This window comes from Staurois parvus, unplaced genomic scaffold (genome assembly GCF_062004578.1).
Source record: "Staurois parvus isolate SC_StPar_1 unplaced genomic scaffold, SC_StPar_1.0 ptg000349l, whole genome shotgun sequence".
Lineage (NCBI taxonomy): Eukaryota > Metazoa > Chordata > Amphibia > Anura > Ranidae > Staurois > Staurois parvus.
In genome coordinates this window covers 2050397-2070901 of record NW_028318145.1, presented here as the reverse complement: position 1 = coordinate 2070901, position 20505 = coordinate 2050397, and the positions used below count along the sequence as shown (strand labels likewise).

The window sequence follows — 20505 nt, the reverse complement described above, 5'->3', positions numbered from 1 at the left end:
ATTGACCACTTGTTCTTTTTCTGCTGTCTGTTTCTATGTTTTTATTGAGAACTACAAGCTGACAGCTGCTAAGGCTGTCGGGACTTGCAGTCTCTCAGGACTACGAATGGACTGTGAATGAGGGGAGCCCCACATGGTAGCATTTTTTAAAAATGTGACAGCTAGTGTGGGGGGGGAGAAGATCCCCCGCTAGCTGTCAAAGCAGGGAGCAACCTCCCTTTCTGGCGCCGCATGTAGCAGGGACGGCATCCCACGGCTCCAGAATCCCCTGGCATACAACTTTGGCCTCCTGCACCAAAGAGCCCGGCTAATAGGCACGGAAGTGCCCCTCTCAGCACCCCACCTGATCCTGCATGGATCGATATTTGAGGCCGGTGGCACCCGGCCACGATCCCACTGCACAGCTCATGAGGGACATCTCTCCTTCTCCTGCAGCCAAGATGGCTACTGACCACGCTACAGAGGGCAGCAGCAGCAGCACAACATGTCCCGGCACCACTATGATGGACACAGAGCCTGAACCAGACCATGGACCAGGTAGGAGGGAAACACAGCCTCCCCACACTACCACAGTAGGGCATGCTGGCACATGTAGTCCCATGGATCAACTTGGGCATGAAAAGATTGCCCAGGCTGTGGCCTCTCTACTATTACCCACCATTACCCAGGCAGTTGACAGAGCAGTCACACAGGGCATAGAGCAGCTTAGAAGAGACCTGAGCGAAAATGTCAAATGCATATCAGACGCAGAACACAGCCTCTCTGATCTGGGGGATGAGTTTCAAGCTATGCAGGCTGGTGTTACACAATCTAAACGTGAGCAACAGAGTATATTAGACAAGCTTGATGACTTAGAAAATCGCTCACGCAGAAACAACTTACGCGTTGTAGGCCTCCCAGAATCCTACATTAGCTGATATCTGCTCCAAACGCATTCCTGCAGCTCTAGCCATTCCGCAACCCTGCCAGGTTGAAAGGGTACACTGCCTAGGCGCACCTTCAAATTCACCCTAGCATATCCTGCTACACTACGCTTCACTACGCCCACAGGGGAACCCAAATCGTTCACACACCCATAGGAAGCCCTTCTGTTTCTTCAAAATGTTCTATCTGACATCATGGCTCCTCACCAATTGCAGCAAACGCCATGAGACCCTGGCCCAAGAGACCAGCGTAGCCCTCGAAAAGAACCGCCGAAGCACCAACACATCAACTTTTCACCAGCAAAACACAGAGCGCCTTAATGGCCATTGAACATCATATTTACATGCCTACTTACTGGTACTTATTGCCTCATGTTAACGTATTTTTCTGTCTTAATTTGTTGTCAACTGGCTGCGATGTTCAGTTAATACTCAGGTTTTCTGGTTCACTGTCATGTCTTCCCAAACTGGTATATCTATAATACTCTACTCCTTGACTACTGCACTGCTGTCAATTCTAGGGTGCACTGTACCCCCTGATGCTGATGAACCGCATTATATACAGGGGCCTTCCTCTTCTTGTATTGGAAAACGCAGCCCCCCGGTGCAGGGTTCACACCCTATCATCTCCGGTAATGCAGGTTAAGGATGAAAGATACCATGCGGAATAATGTGAAGTTCATGATGCTTATGCCGTTTATTGTTAGTTTTATTATTGTATTAGACCCATGTTGGGTCATCCCGATATCTGTATTTCTCCCCCCCTCTCCCTCCACTTTTCGCTCTTCTTCCTTCATTTTCCTCTTACCCGGAGACCCCACAATGCATCAGCTTTTCGCATTGCAATGAGAGAATAGGGAACATAGTGCTGAACTTGTGGAGCTATTACCACATAGGATAGTTCCTAATTCATTTCTGATCACCCACATGCCCACTTTTACATGATTAGTGTAGTATCATGGAATGTAAAGGGTTTAAGATCATCCCATAAACATATGGCCATTCTTCGACATCTCAAACGACCGAAAACAGACGTCACGTTCCTTCAAGAAACTCACTTAAATCATTCGGACTTCACGCGCATGAAAAAACTATGGGTAGGACAGGTGCTAGGATCACCCTCAAACAATCGCAAAGCGGGAGTAATTATCCTCATACATAAGCGCCTTACCCCAGATATCATAACGCTAGCTACAGATGAGGAGGGGCGTTATATTGCTGTACACATTAAACTCCTCCCCTCTAGTATTAGTTAATATATATGCCCTGAACTCCTCACCAAAACCATTCTTCCAAGATCTGTCCTCAAAGCTATCGAATTTTATGTACCTCCCACTTGTGTTGGGAGGAGATTTCAACCAATGCATGAACGCACAGGAAGATAAATTGAAACCTTATATCCCAAATTGCCCAACTCCTTCCACTCCCCCCCACATACACACGCTATAGACCAACTTTACAGAAGCACTACAACTTACGGACGTATGGCGTCTGAATCACCTGGATGGAAAAGAATTTACTTTCTTCTCTCCCGTACATCGCACTTTGTCCAGAATTGATTATTTCTTTGTCAACCCCACATTACTACAAAGCATTTTGGATTCAAATATTCACGATATAGCGATCTCTGACCACTCCCCGATTTCTATCTCCATTCAACTGATTCAACATAACCAACACTCATGTACATGGTGTTTCCCATCCTTTCTGGCAAAGAACCAGGACCTGCTTTGAATTTTAAACACCACCCAGAGCGAGTTCTGTGAGACAAATGCAGAACACCAAACAAACCCTAATCTCTTTTGTGAAACAGGCAAGGCGGTCTTACGTGGTAGAATTATAGCGTTTACTTCTACCTACAAGAAAAATCTCCTCCGAAATTATACAGCGGGGAGCCTCCGTCTTCGACGGGCACAGAAAGACTTGGCGAGTCTCAACTCTCACGAAAATAGGACAGCATGGTCAGAAGCTAAACAACATTTTGATACATGGGCAGCAGCTCAAGAGGCCACACATCAATCCCATACTGACCTGCAATTTCATAAATTCTGCAATAAGCCGGGCAAGCTGCTAGCACAGCTATGCAAAAAACCCTTCACCCCTACTCTCATAGCATCTTTGAGTGATGCACAGGGATTATTAAAAAGTGACCCTTTAGACATTATTTTCATCCTAGAAAACTTCTACCAAACTCTGTACGGTTCTGACCCAATAGACACTACTAAAGCCACCTCCTTCCTGGATCTTGTCTCATTGCCTCAAATAGATCCTGCTACACTTCAAGCCCTGAATGCTCCCATCACTCAGGCAGATATTTCCCTAGCCATTAAATCGCTCACGAATGGTAAAGCCCCATCAGGTAAAGGGCCTGATGACTATACAGCCGAATTTTACAAACGCATGATTAACACCCTTTCTCCTACCTTGCAATCGGTTTTTCAATCTATCCAGATTAGAGGGAGTTACCTTCCCTCCGGATTTCAAGCCCACATTAAACTGATTGCCAAAAAAGATAAAGACCCGACAGAACCAGGGTCGTATTGGCCAATATCCCTGCTGAACCTCGACGCAAACTCATGTAAAAAATTATAGCCTCACGCCTTGCAACTATATTACCTACTCTCATTCATCCATCGCAAGCTGGTTTTGTGCAGGGGCGTTCGACAACGTCAAATATTCTCAAGGTGAAATCTGTCCTGAACCAAGCCTCTAACGGCACGCCCAAGACGCAGAGCTAATTTCACTAGACGTCGAAAAGGCATTCGACAATGTTAACTTCGAATGGCTTTTCTTAACGCTAAGGAAGTTTGGATTTGAAGGCCCTTTTATGCATCTGATTCAAGCCATATATTCATCCCCATCAGCCCAAGTTATAGCAGCAGGCCACATATCCAACCCCATTCAACTTTACAAGGGCACTGGACAGGGATGCCCTCTGTCCCCTTTACTTTTTAACTTGGCCCTGGAACCTTTAGCACGATTCTTATTATTCCACTCTGACCTCCATGGCGTTCTGTTTCGGCAGCAGGAGTTGAGACTGGCCTTGTTTGCTGATGACATTCTAATTTATACCTCGAACCCGTCCCTCGACCTACCATACATTCAACATACTTTCTCATCCTTCCGCTCTTGCTCAGGGCTCCGCATAAATTTTTCTAAAAGTGAGGTGCTTCCACTATTCCATTCACGCCCCCCGGGGTGGACGCAAAACTCGGTCTTTAAAATTGCTACCAAATTTATCACTTATTTAGGCATACAGATAGGGAAGTCAGCCTCATCTCTGTATACGCTAAACTACACACCCACAATCGCTAAAATTATCGGGGAATTGGAAATGTGGAAGGACCTACCGCTTTCGCTCCTGGGTAGATCACACCTCTTTAAGATGGTGAGTTTCCCAAAACTTCTCTATCCACTTCAAACTATACCCCTTCTTCTAAGGCACAGTGATATAATGAAATTGAATCGAGCAATTTCAACCTTTTTATGAAAAGGCAAACGCTCCCGCATAGCATTAGACAAATTATTCCTACCATGAAGCGAGGGAGGTTCTGGTCTCCTGAATGTCCAAGCCTATAATCTTTCATGTCTGCTTCGTATAGGTCTAGACTGGCTCACTCAATCCTCAAACTACTCTAACCTCCTCATTGAATTGGCACTGGCATATCCTTACAATCTTTCAGCCCTATTACATTCCAACATCAACTCTTTACTACCACACCTAAAACATAATTCACTTTTCTGCGATACCCTCATCTCATGGAGGGAAGTCAGGCGTAAACTGAGGGTTTCTCTGTGGCTCTCTCGCTTGCTTCCCATTCACCATAATCCTTCCTTTTTTCCCCCGCAATCCCATGATGCTTATGAAATCTGGCTAGCCCAAGAACTAACTATGGTACAACATCTATACAACACCTCTACGGGTTCCCCCAAACCTCTCAACAATGTCTTACAAATCTATGGACTACCAACGCACCATTTTTTCTATATACTCCAAGTAAGGAACTTTGTCAACTCCGTTGCACCAAACAAATCGGTGAGATTTAAGATGACATTCATTGATGCCTTGGCAAACTCTCTAAAGTATAAAATATCAAACATATACAGACCTCTAAACCTCCTATACGCCAAACCTATTGAGTCATTCAATGCAGTGAAATCCTGGATCAAAGCATTTGATAATGCCTTTACAGCTGACCAACTGTTATCAGGCTTTAACTCCACATGTGCCTTCAACCACAATGAATTCTGGCGTGAACAACAACTTAAGATTCTCCACCGTGCCTACATGCCCTGTATATACTCAAAAAATGATCCGACTCTGTCTGCTTGCCCTCTATGCGGAAGCCAAAAACCGACACTACAACACAGACTCTGGTTTTGTCCCGCCATCTCCACATTCTGGAAGCAAGTTGTCAACTTCATAACTGTCATCACTGCATTCTGACTACCCATTCACCCACTACCGCTACTCTTCGGATATATGGATCAGCCAGTCATTGATCTATTTTCCTCCTAAACGTCATCTTTCAGGAACAACAACCGTGGATATCCTCATGCCTCTTAATAGCAAGATGGGTCATTCTTCGGAAATGGGTCTTTAACTGTCCTCCTACCATGACGGACATCAAACAAGAGCTCAACTCCCTTCTACCTCTTGATAGACTCAATTCAATCATCTCCCCAACCACTTCTAGAGAGTCCCAATACTCCAGGAAATGGACCTCCTATATCACAGGATCCCTATCAGTACAGGAGCAGGCATTCTTTCTTCAGAATCCCAGCTTACTAAGTCGTCCAACGAATCCTCTCACGAACCCAGTGGCATCGGGTCATTTGTCTATTTAATTAGTTTATAGTTTATATTGGTATCTGTTGATGATCTGTTAAATGTGCACTGTATATCTCCACTGATTTCCTCCTCTTTTTCCAGTCACTTTCTTTCCACTACCACCGTAACTATATCTGGTCCTTCTATGGAACCTCTCAACACAGGCTCATACTCATATTTGTTACAACCATTGTTACATAGGCCTCTATGAGGCAACTGGAGCAAGATATCTCCTCAACATCACTCATGGTGGAATCCGCATCTACTGACTTCCACTTACATTTCTCTCCTACAGTTCTCCCTTCTCTTCTCATCTCTTATTCTATCTTCTCTCCTTCGATTACCTGGGACTCCGGCTAAAACACCCCTTACCCCCTTTACTCCCCTACCCCAGCTCCCACATTTCCCTACCGTCATTCTTAAACATTTCCATACTTCTACCCACTCTGGCTAATTCATCTGCTCATAATCCCCCCCCCCTTCATACTCTTTTCCTCTTATTCTACCTTTTTCTTACCCCCTTACATACTACTAGCCCCTAAGCTCTCGGATATTTCCTCCCCCCTTTTACCCTCTTTAGACATGATATTGGAAGGCAGTAGACGTCATCTAAGTACATTCAGTTCGTTTAACTTTCCCCAATGGCAAATCTCAACATCATCTCACTCCTCGAAGGTTCAAACTAAACTCAACTGGATAGTATCTCCTCTTTCTCTTCCCATGAACTACTCGCTCAACACTTACTTCTATTATCCTCCTCGCTACTCACCTATATTCTAGCGGTCTTAAAATGCTTGCTTGCAACTGCTTTCATGACATTAAGTATGTCTTATCTGCCGTATTACAACTTATCTGATTAGATTTGATGTAGCATTTATGCCCTAACTGCCTCACCTTTTTGACTTGTCTCCCTTGTTAAAACCCAATAAATATTCTTTAAAAAAAAAAAAAAAATCAGGGAACAGGGGCTGGTCTGATCGTAAGATGTTGCATGTTGTTACACCCTGAATATGTAACATGTTACGAAAGGCAAACTTATCCTTTAAAGAATATCTAAACCACAATAGTTTAGTATTTGTTACCGTTTGCTTTGTTAAATTTACCATTGAAAGTCCTTTGTTATATCTGTTCAATAAGTGCAACAAAATACCTGTCTATTATGTCAGAAATTAGGCGCTATCCTGTATCCTGTGCACTTTCGGTGTTACCTCAAGGTTAGTAATTAGCCCCTTAGTTCTTATCTTAGATGGACTGAATAACGACTGGTATTGGTCGGTTCAACAGAAACCAGCCAACATCATGCCTGTGTGTACAACAATCTGTCTGACAGAAGCAGGCCGACGTCTGTTGAATGAGCATGCTGGAAAAACAGTTTCCAATCAGTGCTGGCAACCACTTTATTCACTGATAAATGAGCCAGTCTGATGAAGACAGTTGATGTAAGGACATTCTGATGGGGATAACTAATCATATGTAAGGGGACACTCTGGTGAAGACAGTTGATGTAAGGGGGGGGACTCTATTAGAGAATGTGATGTAAGGAGGCGCTCTGGTGTAAGGGGGCACTCTGATGGAGACCCTGATGAAAGGTGGCACTCTTACGGGTACCCTGATGTAAGGCGGCACTCTGAAGGGGGCATCTTTGATAGGGTCTGATAGAGACATGTGATTTAAGGGGGAACAGATTTTGTTTACTCATCCTAATCTAATGAAAATCAAATAGTGACAGACTGTCAGTGACTCACGCACAATGCTGACTTTATGCCCCCTGACTTTTTTTACTGCACCCCCAGATTAGATAGGCTAGATCCAGCCCCTCTACATATCCCAAGGTACCTTGCTGATAGCAAGCAGTGATTTCTGCACTGACTCCATCTCTTGAAACATTTTCTCTTAACACCTCTGTAGTTCAGAAGGCAGGCTGTGTGAATTCTGTGACACAGCAGTGCCTACTCACACCGAAGGCTGAAGTAAGTAAATGTGAAGGATTCTTCACAAAGTAAGTTTGCAGATTGCATGATCATTCTGATTATTGGGAGTAGGCTAACAATAATTGAAATACAATGTAGAAATGAATATTTGATTTTAAATCAGCATTGTCAGTCTGTGGGGAGGGGTGTTAGATGTACCAGCAGTTTTAAAAATAGTATTTACAGTAATTGAAGACAATTTCCAGCTCATACATTATAATCAGTTTCATCAAACAGTTTTGTTTTTTTAGTATAAAGGGTTTACATGAACAAATAAAAGCTGATCATTTTAAGCACCTCTGCCATTGTTAAATTGTTTGTCTCATCCATGTAAACTGATAAATTCTGTTGTAGAGCTTGAGCTTGGGCTCTTTACCTATTGGAATATATCACAGTCAGTTCACTTTCTTTTATGAACAGCCAAAATGGTATAATACATACTAAAACAGATGCAATTTTTAAAAATTAATTTCTGTTTTGTAATCTGCTTGATTTATAAAGATTTTTCGAAAAAAAATTAAAGCACAGTGCAGCCTTAATGTGTATATGCATCCAAAACTTTTTTTCTTAATTTTTATTGCTGTCTGGGTGTTAGAGAGTAGGTGTGAGCCAACAGTTTTGTCCAAACCTAGGTTCAAATTGAACTTTGGCTGTTTGGGTTTATTTATTTTTTTGTAGATGGGATGGGGTACCCCACACTTATTCACATGGGGGGGCATTATCTTTCCAGATTATGATAAGCCTCTGCCCACACCCCCCCCCACAATCACTGGCCAGGATTTTGGGGGAGAGGTCCTTGTTCCCATCAACCTGGGCATGTTGAGGACATGTGGCCTGGTATTGGGCCAATTACCAGGCTTTTTGGAAATTTCCACCAGCCATGTTTAAATCCCATCTTTTAATATGGAATAAAACATACATTAGACCCTTAGTCATGGTATGCAGTTTAACTGGCCAGAATAGGGGACAAATGAGCCCACCCACCTGACCCATACCAGGCCTAATGCCCTCAATCTGTGGGGATTCCCCCTATCAAATTACTTTCTCCCCATGCTGAACCTGAATGGCCCTATTAAAAATGAGGGGGATCCCACATACCACCATCCTACATCAATGAGTAAGGGGTGCATAGTACCTTTACTCATTAAAAAATTTAATTTTGAAATAAAGACACTCAAATGTTTGACAACTCCTTTATTAAAAATATCAAAAAATATCCTTCATTGTAAATCCATTGTCAATCACAGTGCCCTCTACCTGTTGCCACCTGCCAAAATTAAAAAAACGAATAAACCAGGCGCACACAACCGTTCTCCATGGTACCACTCACAAAATGACAGCTTCCTGAGCTGTCATCAACTATATAAGGGAAGGGGAGAGGATAGAAGTGACCAAATATGGTAAACAGAAACTGCTACTTCCAAATCCTACACTTAGCTGTTCCCGCTCCATATAGACATGCATATCATGACTCAACCACACACCCTGCTCTCTCCTCATAGGATTTGACTGACTGCAGCAGGAACCTATGGCCCCTGCTGCTTTCCATGTCCACTGTGAGCCTAGGAAGTGATGAGGGAATTGTTGCAGCCAGGACAGAGCTGGATGTCTGAAAGGACTCAAGTAAGTGTTGGGGGGGGGGGGGGACAGTTAGTGGGGAGTTTTTACCTTAATGCAGGGAATATATTCAAATAAAAAACTGTTAGACTTTAGAACCACTGTATTAGAGGAGATTACGGGCAAATTTGTATCTACAAAGACTGGTCTATCATTCAGTGATGCCTTTTCCTAAATGCTACCCTTTAAATGTTGTTCCATTTTCTCAAATTTATTTTTGCATTCTCTTCTATCACAATAAAAATGGTCTTGCATTTGTTTTCCACAATCCTCCCAGTAACCTTAATGGGATTTGTCACTACTAAGACAAATATGCTCATATATCATCAGTGCCAAGGTCCCCTTTCTAGAGCTCTATCAGTAATTAGCAATGTCTTGTTAGAGCACTGCTCAAGGCTTGTGCATCTGGCACCTTGATGAAAAGGACTCTATTGCTCATTTTAGATAACACACTAACCTTTCAGTTTTGTAGAGCCAATATTCAACATGCATCTGAATACATTATTCAGTTTCTATTACTATTGCTGTGATGTTGAATATATTTTTCATGTTTCCAGCTGTAAGAATAAAAATCTACAGAAATATGCACTTCTTTGTAAATTTTAAACAGGGAAATATAAAGTCCATTAGTCAGTAAATAGAAATATGCATAGAAATGTTGTAATTACTTTTTAATTAATCCCTTTTTTACATTTTGTATGGGCATTTTGTCTTGTTATATATTTACTTTTATAGCACCTTGATGGCAATGGACAAAGTAATAGGCATAATAATAATAGTCCAGGTAAAATACATTAAATATCCCAAGACAAGTTGTTCAGCACACTTTGACGTTAACAAGATACTTCAAGAGAGAATGTCTGGACTGAAAAAAGAAATACACTCTTTTAATCTTGCCAAGATGTTTATGGTCTTCCCTTTTTACAAGATAACCCTCACGTGCCCACATGAGGAATATCCGCCATGCAAATACTTGAATAATTTTAGGAGCAGTTAGAGGCTGTTAACAACTTGATATCCACAAAAGCAGCAAAGCAGAAAGCAAATTTTTCTTTAAGCCCAATCAGTAGCAGCTAATCACAGTCATATGACAGCAATACGTCTTGCCAAGAGGGTCACCTGTAATATCAACAGGGACAAATGTGGCATTAAGAACACATGTTTATATTAGACAGCACATAACATTATAGAATGTGTACAAAAACTTTTTTTTAGTTTTGGAGAAAGTAGCCAGGAATTAAAACCTCTATCAGGTTATATTTTTCTGTCTATGTCCCGATAGAGATGACCCTTTACATCCTATTTTAGAGATGCAACAGGAAGTGAGAGGAAATGTCTTTCAAAAGTGAGGGGAATTTCCATCTTAGTGATAGTTTTCATCAGAACATGTTTCTGTATTGTACGATTTCTCTTCATCTCTAGCTCTCATTAGAGAATTTTTTAAAATTTTGGATTACCCCTTACTTTATGTGAAATGATAACGAGGGAAACTGAAGGGACAAATCTCCCTATCAGAGACAAAGACAGTAAAAATCTGTTAGAGGGTCCCACCCTCCCCTCCATTATCCATAACAAAATAAAAAAGTTTTGCCTTATACATTTAAATGGAAAAAGCGTTATACACTTTAATGCAAAAAGGTAAGTGAGAAAACTAAGGGGTCCAATTATCCCTCCGTGAACCCAAGATTTACACAATTTTCTTTTTGAACCCTATATGAAAAATGTGTAAATACTAGATGAAAGCAGTGTGAATCTTAGGTGACAACAAGAATAAATCGAATCCTAAGTTATTGAATCACTGTTGGATTGCCAGTAGAGCTTACTTGACAAAATGGGCATTTTTAACCACAGCACCACAGTGGGGCAACAATGCCAAATCAAAAACTTAAACAGCATACGGAAGTCCCAGAAGTGCTACATAAAATGGCATAGAATATTCAGTGGCCACATCAAACAAGAGGCCTGACCTTTTTTTTCATAATCTTCTTAAACATCCAGTATCCTCAGTCCAAATCTCAAAAGAAAATTGCAGTTAAATCAGTGAAAATCAGAAAAAGTATGCTATTGATATAAGACACCACATTTAAACAATTCACTACATCAAGCAAAATATCTACTATCAAACTTAAAATATATACAACTATAAAAAACAAAATAAATAAGATAATTGCAAACAGCTAAATGAAATTTGCCATATCATATACACTATATCACCAAAAGTACTTGGACATCTGCCTTTACATGCACATGAACTTTAATGGCATCCCAGTCTTAGTCCGTAGGGCTCAATATTGAGTTGGCCCACACTTGCAGCTATAACAGCTTAAACTCTTCTGGGAAGGCTGTTCACAAGGTTTAGGAGTGTGTCTATGGGAATGTTTGACCATTCTTCCAGAAGCGCATTTGTGAGGTCAGGCACTGATGTTGGACAAGAAGGCCTGTCTCGTAGTCTTCACTCTAATTCATCTCAAAGGTGTTCTAGCGGGTTGAGATCAAGACTCTCTGCAGGCCACTCAAGTTTCTCCACCCCAAACTTACTCATCCATGTCTTTATGGACTTTGCTTTGTGCACTGGTGCGAGGACCTGTTGGACTAGGAAGGGGCCATCACCAAACTGTTTCCACAAAGTTGGGAGTATGAAATTGTCTAAAATATCTTGGTATGCTGACACCTTAAGAGTTCCCTTCACTGGAACTAAGGTGCCGAGTCCAACCCCTGTTGTCCTGGCAACCACCAGACCGAGACATGTTCATCGGATTGCCAGACAGAGAAGCAGTGATTAGTCACTCTAGAGAACACGTCTCCACTGCTCTAGAGTCCAGTGGTGGTGTGCTGTATGCCACTGCATTTAACACTTTGCATTGCACTTGATGATGTAAAGCTTGGATGCAGCTGTTCGGTCAAGGAAACCCATTCCATGAAGCTCTCTATGCACTGTTGTTGTGCTAATCTGAAGGCTACATGAAGTTAGGAGATCTTTAGCTATCGACGCTGCAGAAAGTTGGCGACTTCTGTGCACTGTGCTGACCCCGCTCTGTCATTTTATGTGGCCTGTCACTTTGTGGCTGAGTTGCTGTTATTCCCAGTTGCTTCCACTTTGTTACAATAGCACTAACAGTTGACTGTGGAATATACAGTAGTAAGGAACTTTCACAGATGGCAACCTATCATGGTACCATGCTTGAATTCACTGAGAGTTACCCATTCTTTCAAAAATGTTTGTAGAAGCAGTCTGCATGCCTAGGTGCTTGATTTTATACACCTGTGGCCATGGAGGTGATTGAAACACCTGAATCCAATGATTTGGAGTATTGCCAATACTTGTGGCAATATAGTGTGTATATATATATATATATATATATATATATATATATTGTTTAGCTGTACAGTACTGTGTTTGTTTCTCCTACATTTTATGAATAATTTTTTTACTCAGAACAAAATCGTATATACATCTTGCATCTGTAATGTATACACCTTACTGGAGGTAAGGTATATTCAGTATACCTATATATAGGTGTGTGTGTGTGTATATATATATATATATATATATATATATATATATATATATATAATATTTACTGTATCTGTACTGTATATTCCTTATCAGAGGTCAAGATAGCTTTTTCCAGAATGAGATTGTCTTGGACTTGGTCACTTTGCTGATCAACGGACAGCCAGACGGGTGAGTAGTCCCGCTGGGCAATTCCAGACTACGCAGGTAAGGAATTATTAGACATAAAAATTCACTTACCGCTTTTGGAGGTGATCAGTCTCCGCATCTGGAATGCTCCACGGTCCCCCTCATCCACTCTGGGTTGGCTGATCCCGTGTTCAGAACCCGGGCGCCACGCTGGGCGACAAATGTCTTGGACTTGGTCACTTACAGACCATTTACCGTGATCTACCAGTGAGCCAAATGAGGACACCACTTATGCCTCGGGAATTTCTTTCTGTGACCAGTTGCAGCAGTGGGCCAGAGAGAGACTGGCGGACCAGGCCACCACATTGCAGGACATTACCCAAGACAAGACTGAGTCGGTGGAAAAGTTCCATACCAGACTAACACAGGTGTTTACAGACCTGGGATTCAGTGTCCATAACAAGGTACATACTCAAATGCTGGCCTCTGCATTTGTATCAGGACTAAAGGAGTCTGTACGCAAGGGTTTGATCACTGCCCGTCCAGAGTACCGTACTCTCCACCTGGATATACTGCTATTGGTGGCAAAAGGTCTAGAGACCGCCCAGGTGGCCCGGAAGCCGACACCACTCATGTTGTCGGCTGGAGAGCAGGTCTCCAGAAGAAACCTACTTATTTGCTTCAACTGTGGAAAACCAGGACATTTCAGAAGGGAATGCAGAGCTCCCAGACGTTCACGACGACCCAATGACTACAACTCAGGGTGGGAAGAGTCTGCAATGCCACCACCTCCACCGCTTCCAGGACCCCCACGCACAGGTCCTACCCAAGAACATCTAAACCTTCTCCAATAGGACAGGGGCAAACCTGTGTCCACTCCCCTTATGACAGTTTCTTCTCATGGATATTGTGCTAGTGGGTCCCTAGCAAAGGTCACTGTCCCCATCGAGGGACATCCTACACAATTCTTAGTGGACACAGGTGCAGCCAGAAGCGTTTTGCGGAGAGAAGATTTACCCAATGAAACATACCTCTCAAACATTGATGTTTCCTGCGTTGGAGTAGATGGCTGCCCACAACGCAGTTGGCTTACAAAACCTCTACATATCGGCACCTTACCCAATCTTCTGTCTCGTTTTGTGGTGTCAAATACTTGCCCGTTGAATCTGCTGGGAGCTGATGTCTTGTCCAGGTTGCAAGCAACTATATCCTACCAACCAGATGGCACCATTCAGCTCTCCACCCCCTTGGGAGAGGAAGACACCTCGGCTCTATGTTCATTACCACTGATGATGTCTCTACAGGAAGTTTCAGGCCACCCCTTGCCAGACCATGTAGAACAGGCCTTACAGGAGCTGCCACTCACTCTTTGGTCCTCCGGCCCTGAGGATATTGGCCATCTGAAAGTTGCTCCAGTGTTAGTCCAGCTTAAGCCTGGAGCACCATTGCCACGGAAGCCTCAATACCCTCTGAAGCAAGCCCAGATGGACGCCATCTCCAAACAAGTCAATATACTTCTGGAAAATGGGGCATTAATTCCCTGTGTGTCCCCATGCAATACACCCCTTTTCCCAGTGAAGAAAAGAACTCCAAAAGGTGAGCCCACCAAATATCGCATGGTTCAAGATCTGAGAGCAGTCAATGAGGCAACTATTTTGGAAACCCCCATTGTACCAAACACCCACACCCTGCTTGCAGGGGTACCTCCCACAGCCCAAGTGTTCACAGTTATTGACTTGGCAAATGCCTTCTTCAGTGTTCCGCTGGACCCCTCTTGCATGTATCTCTTCGCCTTTACCCATGCTGGCCGACAGTATACCTGGAGAGTTATGCCCCAAGGGGCCCAAAATTCGCCAAGCCAATTTACAAAGGCCATGACAACTATCCTCAGCACCTGGCAACAGTCACACCCGGAAGTCATAGTGCTCCAATATGTGGATGACTTGCTCCTATGTGCCACCAACCATTCTGAAGGACAAATCGCCTCTCTGAGCCTCCTCCACCACCTGGCTGAACAGGGCTGCAAGGTTTCTAAGGACAAGTTACAGTGGTGCCAAACTTCTGTCATTTTCTTGGGACATTGCATTTCCCAAGCCACTCGTCACCTCACACCGGATAGAGTACGGGCTATCCAGAATGTCCCAATACCTCAGGGACCAAAAACCCTGCATGCTTTTCTAGGGTTGGTTTCCTATTGTCGTTCCTGGATCCCAGAAGCTTCCATCTTGATGCAGTCCCTTTATAATGCCCTGAAATTGGAACCCTTTTCCCTGACAGAAGAAGCTGTACTTGATTTCCATCGCCTGAAAAAAGCCATCTCTACTGCACCTGCATTAGGTCTACCAGATTATGATGAGCCCTTCAAGCTTTTTGTGGCTGAGAGACAGGGTCATGCAACAGGAGTTCTGACACAACGCCATGGGGGTCGCCTCCGGCCTCTGGGTTATTACTCCTGCAGGCTAGACCCGGTTGCACGAGGTGGTCCCTCCTGTCTGAGGGCTGTTTTTGCTGCTCATCTTCTTCTGGATAAAACGGCAGATTTGGTCTTAGGACATCCACTCACACTTCTGGCCCCCCATGACATTACCGCAATACTGAACCAAACCCAACCAAAACATCTATCTGCCGCCAGGCATCTGCGACTGCAAGGCTCCCTTCTTTTACCTGATCATGTCACCCTGGTCAGATGCACCCAGATAAACCCTGCAACTCTTCTCCCTCTTCCAGGGGGGGGGGTAGATGAAGCAGAAGAAGACACCGAAGACATGGCACCAGAGGATGTGGTACATGACTGTTTGGGACTTATGCAGGCAGAAACTACACACCTACCAACAGTCCATGATACGCCCCTATCAAATCCTGACCTAATACTTTTTGTGGATGGATCCCGCTTTGCAGATAATGCTGGCACCTACCACACTGGATATGCTGTGACTACCGACACAATGGTACTGCAAGCTAGACCTCTTCCACCTTTTATGTCTGCACAAGAGGCTGAACTAAGGGCCCTCACCAAAGCCTGTGAATTAACAAAAGGAAAGACAGCTAACATTTACACGGACTCCAGATATGCACTGGGAGTTGCATTTGATTTTGGCCTAATCTGGAAAATGAGGGGCTTTCTCACGGCAGCTGGGACTCCTGTAAAGCATGGAAAGGCGATCAACCGCCTTATGGAAGCACTCTTACTACCAGCCCAAGTGGCCATATTGAAGGTGAAGGCCCACGGTAAATTGACCACTATGGAAGCAAAAGGAAATCATCTGGCAGACATGGCTGCTAAGCAAGCTGCGGTCAGGGAGCAGGAAGAGGATGAAGAGATGTGCAGTGAGGTGATGCCTGTGCTAATTCATCAGCCCAAGGACAACCAACTCCAGGAAGCCCAGGATAATGCTTCAGAAGAAGAAAGGAAGGAATGGATGCAGAAAGGAGCAGTTGAGGACAAAGGATTGTGGGTGGTGGGGAAGAAGGTTTTGCTTCTCAGATCCTTATATCCGGCAACAGTGCAGTGGGCACATGGAGCGTCACACCTGTCCAAGATGCTAATGAACTCTTTGATCAGTAAATACTATGTGGCACCCGGAATTACGGCTTACACAGACAGATTCTGTAAGTCTTGTGTTGTATGTGCCAAGTGCAATCCTGGAAGACCTGAGAAACCTCCAAGCAAGCATCTGGCCAGGGCACTATATCCATTTCAGAGGATCCAGATAGATCATATCCAGATGCCAAAAAGTGGACGATTTGAATATGCCCTAGTGGTGGTGGATATGTTCTCAGGATGGCCAGAGGCATTCGCAGTAACCAACCAGACGGCAAGAACCACTGCCAAGAAGCTGCTCACGGAGATAGTCTGCAGATATGGAGTGCCCGAGGTGGTTGAAAGCGATCAGGGACCGGCTTTTACTGCCAATGTCACAAAAGAGATCTGGGGGGCTCTGGGGGTCACACTTGCGTTTCACACACCCTATCATCCCCAGAGTAGTGGGAAGGTAGAGCGCCTAAATGGGGTCCTGAAGTCAAGAATGTTAAAAATGGCCCAAGAGGTAGGCATGGGATGGCCGGACAGCTTGCCTATTGCTCTTTTCAGCGTTAGATACACACTAAGGGGAAGTCATGGGTTGTCTCCCTATGAGATTTTGTTTGGGTCCGCCCCTAGACTGGGTACCTACTATCCTCAACAATTACAGTTGCAGTCTGACTCATTGACAAAGTATGTGATATCTTTGGCACATGTGTTGACTAATATCCATGCGCAAGTTTTCTCCTCCATTCCAGATCCTGAGGCGGACACTGGAACGCACACTTTGCAACCTGGAGACTGGGTCTTGGTCAAGAAGTTTCTGCGGAAACATACATTGGAACCCAGATATGACGGTCCTTTCCAGGTGCTTCTGGTGACGGCCACCTCAGTGAAGCTAGAAGGAAAGAGTACCTGGATCCACGCCTCTCACTGCAAGAAAGTTGCACCCCCAGAAGACAACTAGAAACATGAGACTATACACATATATCCTTTTGTATGTGCTTTCGGGAATGGGTAGGGGACAAAGAGTGGCAATCACAAGGGAAGGTGGGACACCCGAACAGAGTGGCCTGATAACATTTTGGTACAATTCTTCCAACACCCGTGTGGCCACTTTTGCCTTTGACTTCTGCTTCATAGCGCCTTGTCCGAAACAACCTTGGCAGTGTACTACGTATCAGGATCACTCCAGTAGTATATATATATGTGTGACGGATGACTATTGGGGAGACAAATGCAGATACTGGGGTTCAGTAGGATGGAATACGGGGCCTGACTGGGGGTATAAACCGCTAAGTGCCTTAAACCGCAAAGATAAAAATGGGAAGAGCCTAATTGATAGATTGACTATATTTAAAAAAGGCACATGTTCATATGAAAACCCAACAGGGAGAACTATGCCACTCACCCTCACCATGGAGAACCCCAGCCCAGGAGATGAGGGGCTTTACTGGTTGGGATACTGGGGACATGGGGGAGTGATGGGAAAATTCTGGATAAGGGATATGTATAGATCAAATCGATGGAAATCTTCCGGAGATACTGCTCCCACCTATAACCCACTTATGCCAAAGATCAAAACGTTGGCAGAGATGGTGGCCAAAGCAAACCCTACATACGAAGATACTATAGCAGTAGAAACCGGCCTCTCAGACACTAATCTGTGGTTAGAATGGATAAGATACAATGCAAACTCGCATAATAAGTCCAACTGCTATGTGTGTGGGCATGCCAGACCACATCAGGGGACGGTGCCACTAACCCTACCAGATTCCATAGAGGAGTGTGTCTTAAGCCTGTATACTAACATCTCTACGAACCAGTCTTTATGTGAGGACTGGAAGAAGCGTTACCCCTTAATCCAAGGAGACGAAAAGGCCCCAAATGGTTTAACTATATATCCCGGTAATTATACCTGCTATGCCAACTATGAGGGAGGAGGAAGGTTCCTGGGGAACTTCACAAAGGGATTCTGTGCTGCTTATAGTACAGCCCGGTCAGATCTAACCCAGAACCAGGTCATGTCATTGGGGGATATATTCTGGATCTGTGGTGATCAGAAGATTAGGACCCGACTGATAGGGAAATGGAGAGGGGAATGTACCCTTGCCAATGCCATAATGCCATTGCACATCCTCTCAGATCCATTACTTAAGGGGCCGCCCAACCCCCCCATGCAACCAAGCACAAACGAAGTGCCCCACAAGGGAGTTTTGACCCCCATGTCTATATAGATGCGATAGGAGTCCCAAGGGGGGTACCCGATGAATTCAAGGCCAGAGACCAGGTGGCCGCGGGATTTGAATCCCTATTCCTCTTCATCACTGAGAACAAGAATGTAGATTGGATAAACTACATCTACTATAATCAACAACGGTTTGTAAACTACACACGAGATGCCCTAAAGGGGATAGCAGAGCAGTTGGAGGCTACTTCTAACATGGTCTTTCAAAATCGTATGACACTCGATATGTTATTAGCTGAAAAAGGGGGGGTCTGTAAAATGATACCAAAGACCATGACCTGCTGTACGTATATCCCAGATAACACAGGCCCAAATGGGAAGGTGACACTGGCCATCAAGAGGTTGGAGGACCTGTCAAAAGGAAAACTCAGGTATTACACATCCCTGGAATCAGTGGTTTGGATGGCTGAGTGGCTCTACCTTCCCACTACTCTGGGGATGATAGGGTGTGTGAAACGCAAGTGTGACCCCCAGAGCCCCCCAGATCTCTTTTGTGACATTGGCAGTAAAAGCCGGTCCCTGATCGCTTTCAACCACCTCGGGCACTCCATATCTGCAGACTATCTCCGTGAGCAGCTTCTTGGCAGTGGTTCTTGCCGTCTGGTTGGTTACTGCGAATGCCTCTGGCCATCCTGAGAACATATCCACCACCACTAGGGCATATTCAAATCGTCCACTTTTTGGCATCTGGATATGATCTATCTGGATCCTCTGAAATGGATATAGTGCCCTGGCCAGATGCTTGCTTGGAGGTTTCTCAGGTCTTCCAGGATTGCACTTGGCACATACAACACAAGACTTACAGAATCTGTCTGTGTAAGCCGTAATTCCGGGTGCCACATAGTATTTACTGATCAAAGAGTTCATTAGCATCTTGGACAGGTGTGACGCTCCATGTGCCCACTGCACTGTTGCCGGATATAAGGATCTGGGAAGCAAAACCTTCTTCCCCACCACCCACAATCCTTTGTCCTCAACTGCTCCTTTCTGCATCCATTCCTTCCTTTCTTCTTCTGAAGCATTATCCTGGGCTTCCTGGAGTTGGTTGTCCTTGGGCTGATGAATTAGCACAGGCATCACCTCACTGCACATCTCTTCATCCTCTTCCTGCTCCCTGACCGCAGCTTGCTTAGCAGCCATGTCTGCCAGATGATTTCCTTTTGCTTCCATAGTGGTCAATTTACCGTGGGCCTTCACCTTCAATATGGCCACTTGGGCTGGTAGTAAGAGTGCTTCCATAAGGCGGTTGATCGCCTTTCCATGCTTTACAGGAGTCCCAGCTGCCGTGAGAAAGCCCCTCATTTTCCAGATTAGGCCAAAATCAAATGCAACTCCCAGTGCATATCTGGAGTCCGTGTAAATGTTAGCTGTCTTTCCTTTTGTTAATTCACAGGCTTTGGTGAGGGCCCTTAGTTCAGCCTCTTGTGCAGACATAAAAGGTGGAAGAGGTCTAGCTTGCAGTACCATTGTGTCGGTAGTCACAGCATATCCAGTGTGGTAGGTGCCAGCATTAGCTGCAAAGCGGGATCCATCCACAAAAAGTATTAGGTCAGGATTTGATAGGGGCGTATCATGGACTGTTGGTAGGTGTGTAGTTTCTGCCTGCATAAGTCCCAAACAGTCATGTACCACATCCTCTGGTGTCATGTCTTCGGTGTCTTCTTCTGCTTCGTCTACCCGTCTACTTCGTCTACAAGATAGCTATTCCTTTGGGAATTTCTTTGTCATGTATTAAATGTTGATTTATAAAACA

The 20505-nt window shown here is 44.3% G+C and overlaps 2 protein-coding genes across 2 annotated transcripts; one reads left to right on the top strand and one right to left on the bottom strand.

The window, feature by feature from the left end:
• Positions 1-440: 440 nt before the first annotated feature.
• On the top strand, positions 441-17471 carry LOC149456740 (uncharacterized). The gene is made up of 4 exons (XM_089684513.1): positions 441-537; positions 2737-3282; positions 15166-16481; positions 17373-17471. Exons 1-4 carry the CDS (start codon positions 441-443, stop codon positions 17469-17471), a joined length of 2058 nt encoding a protein of 685 aa, XP_089540639.1.
• A 1671-nt stretch (positions 17472-19142) lies between these two features.
• LOC149456739 (uncharacterized) lies at positions 19143-20259 on the bottom strand. Its single transcript, XM_089684512.1, has one exon. The coding sequence runs from the start codon at positions 20217-20219 to the stop codon at positions 19143-19145; it is 1077 nt and encodes a 358-aa protein (XP_089540638.1). The 5' UTR covers positions 20220-20259.
• Positions 20260-20505: the final 246 nt, after the last annotated feature.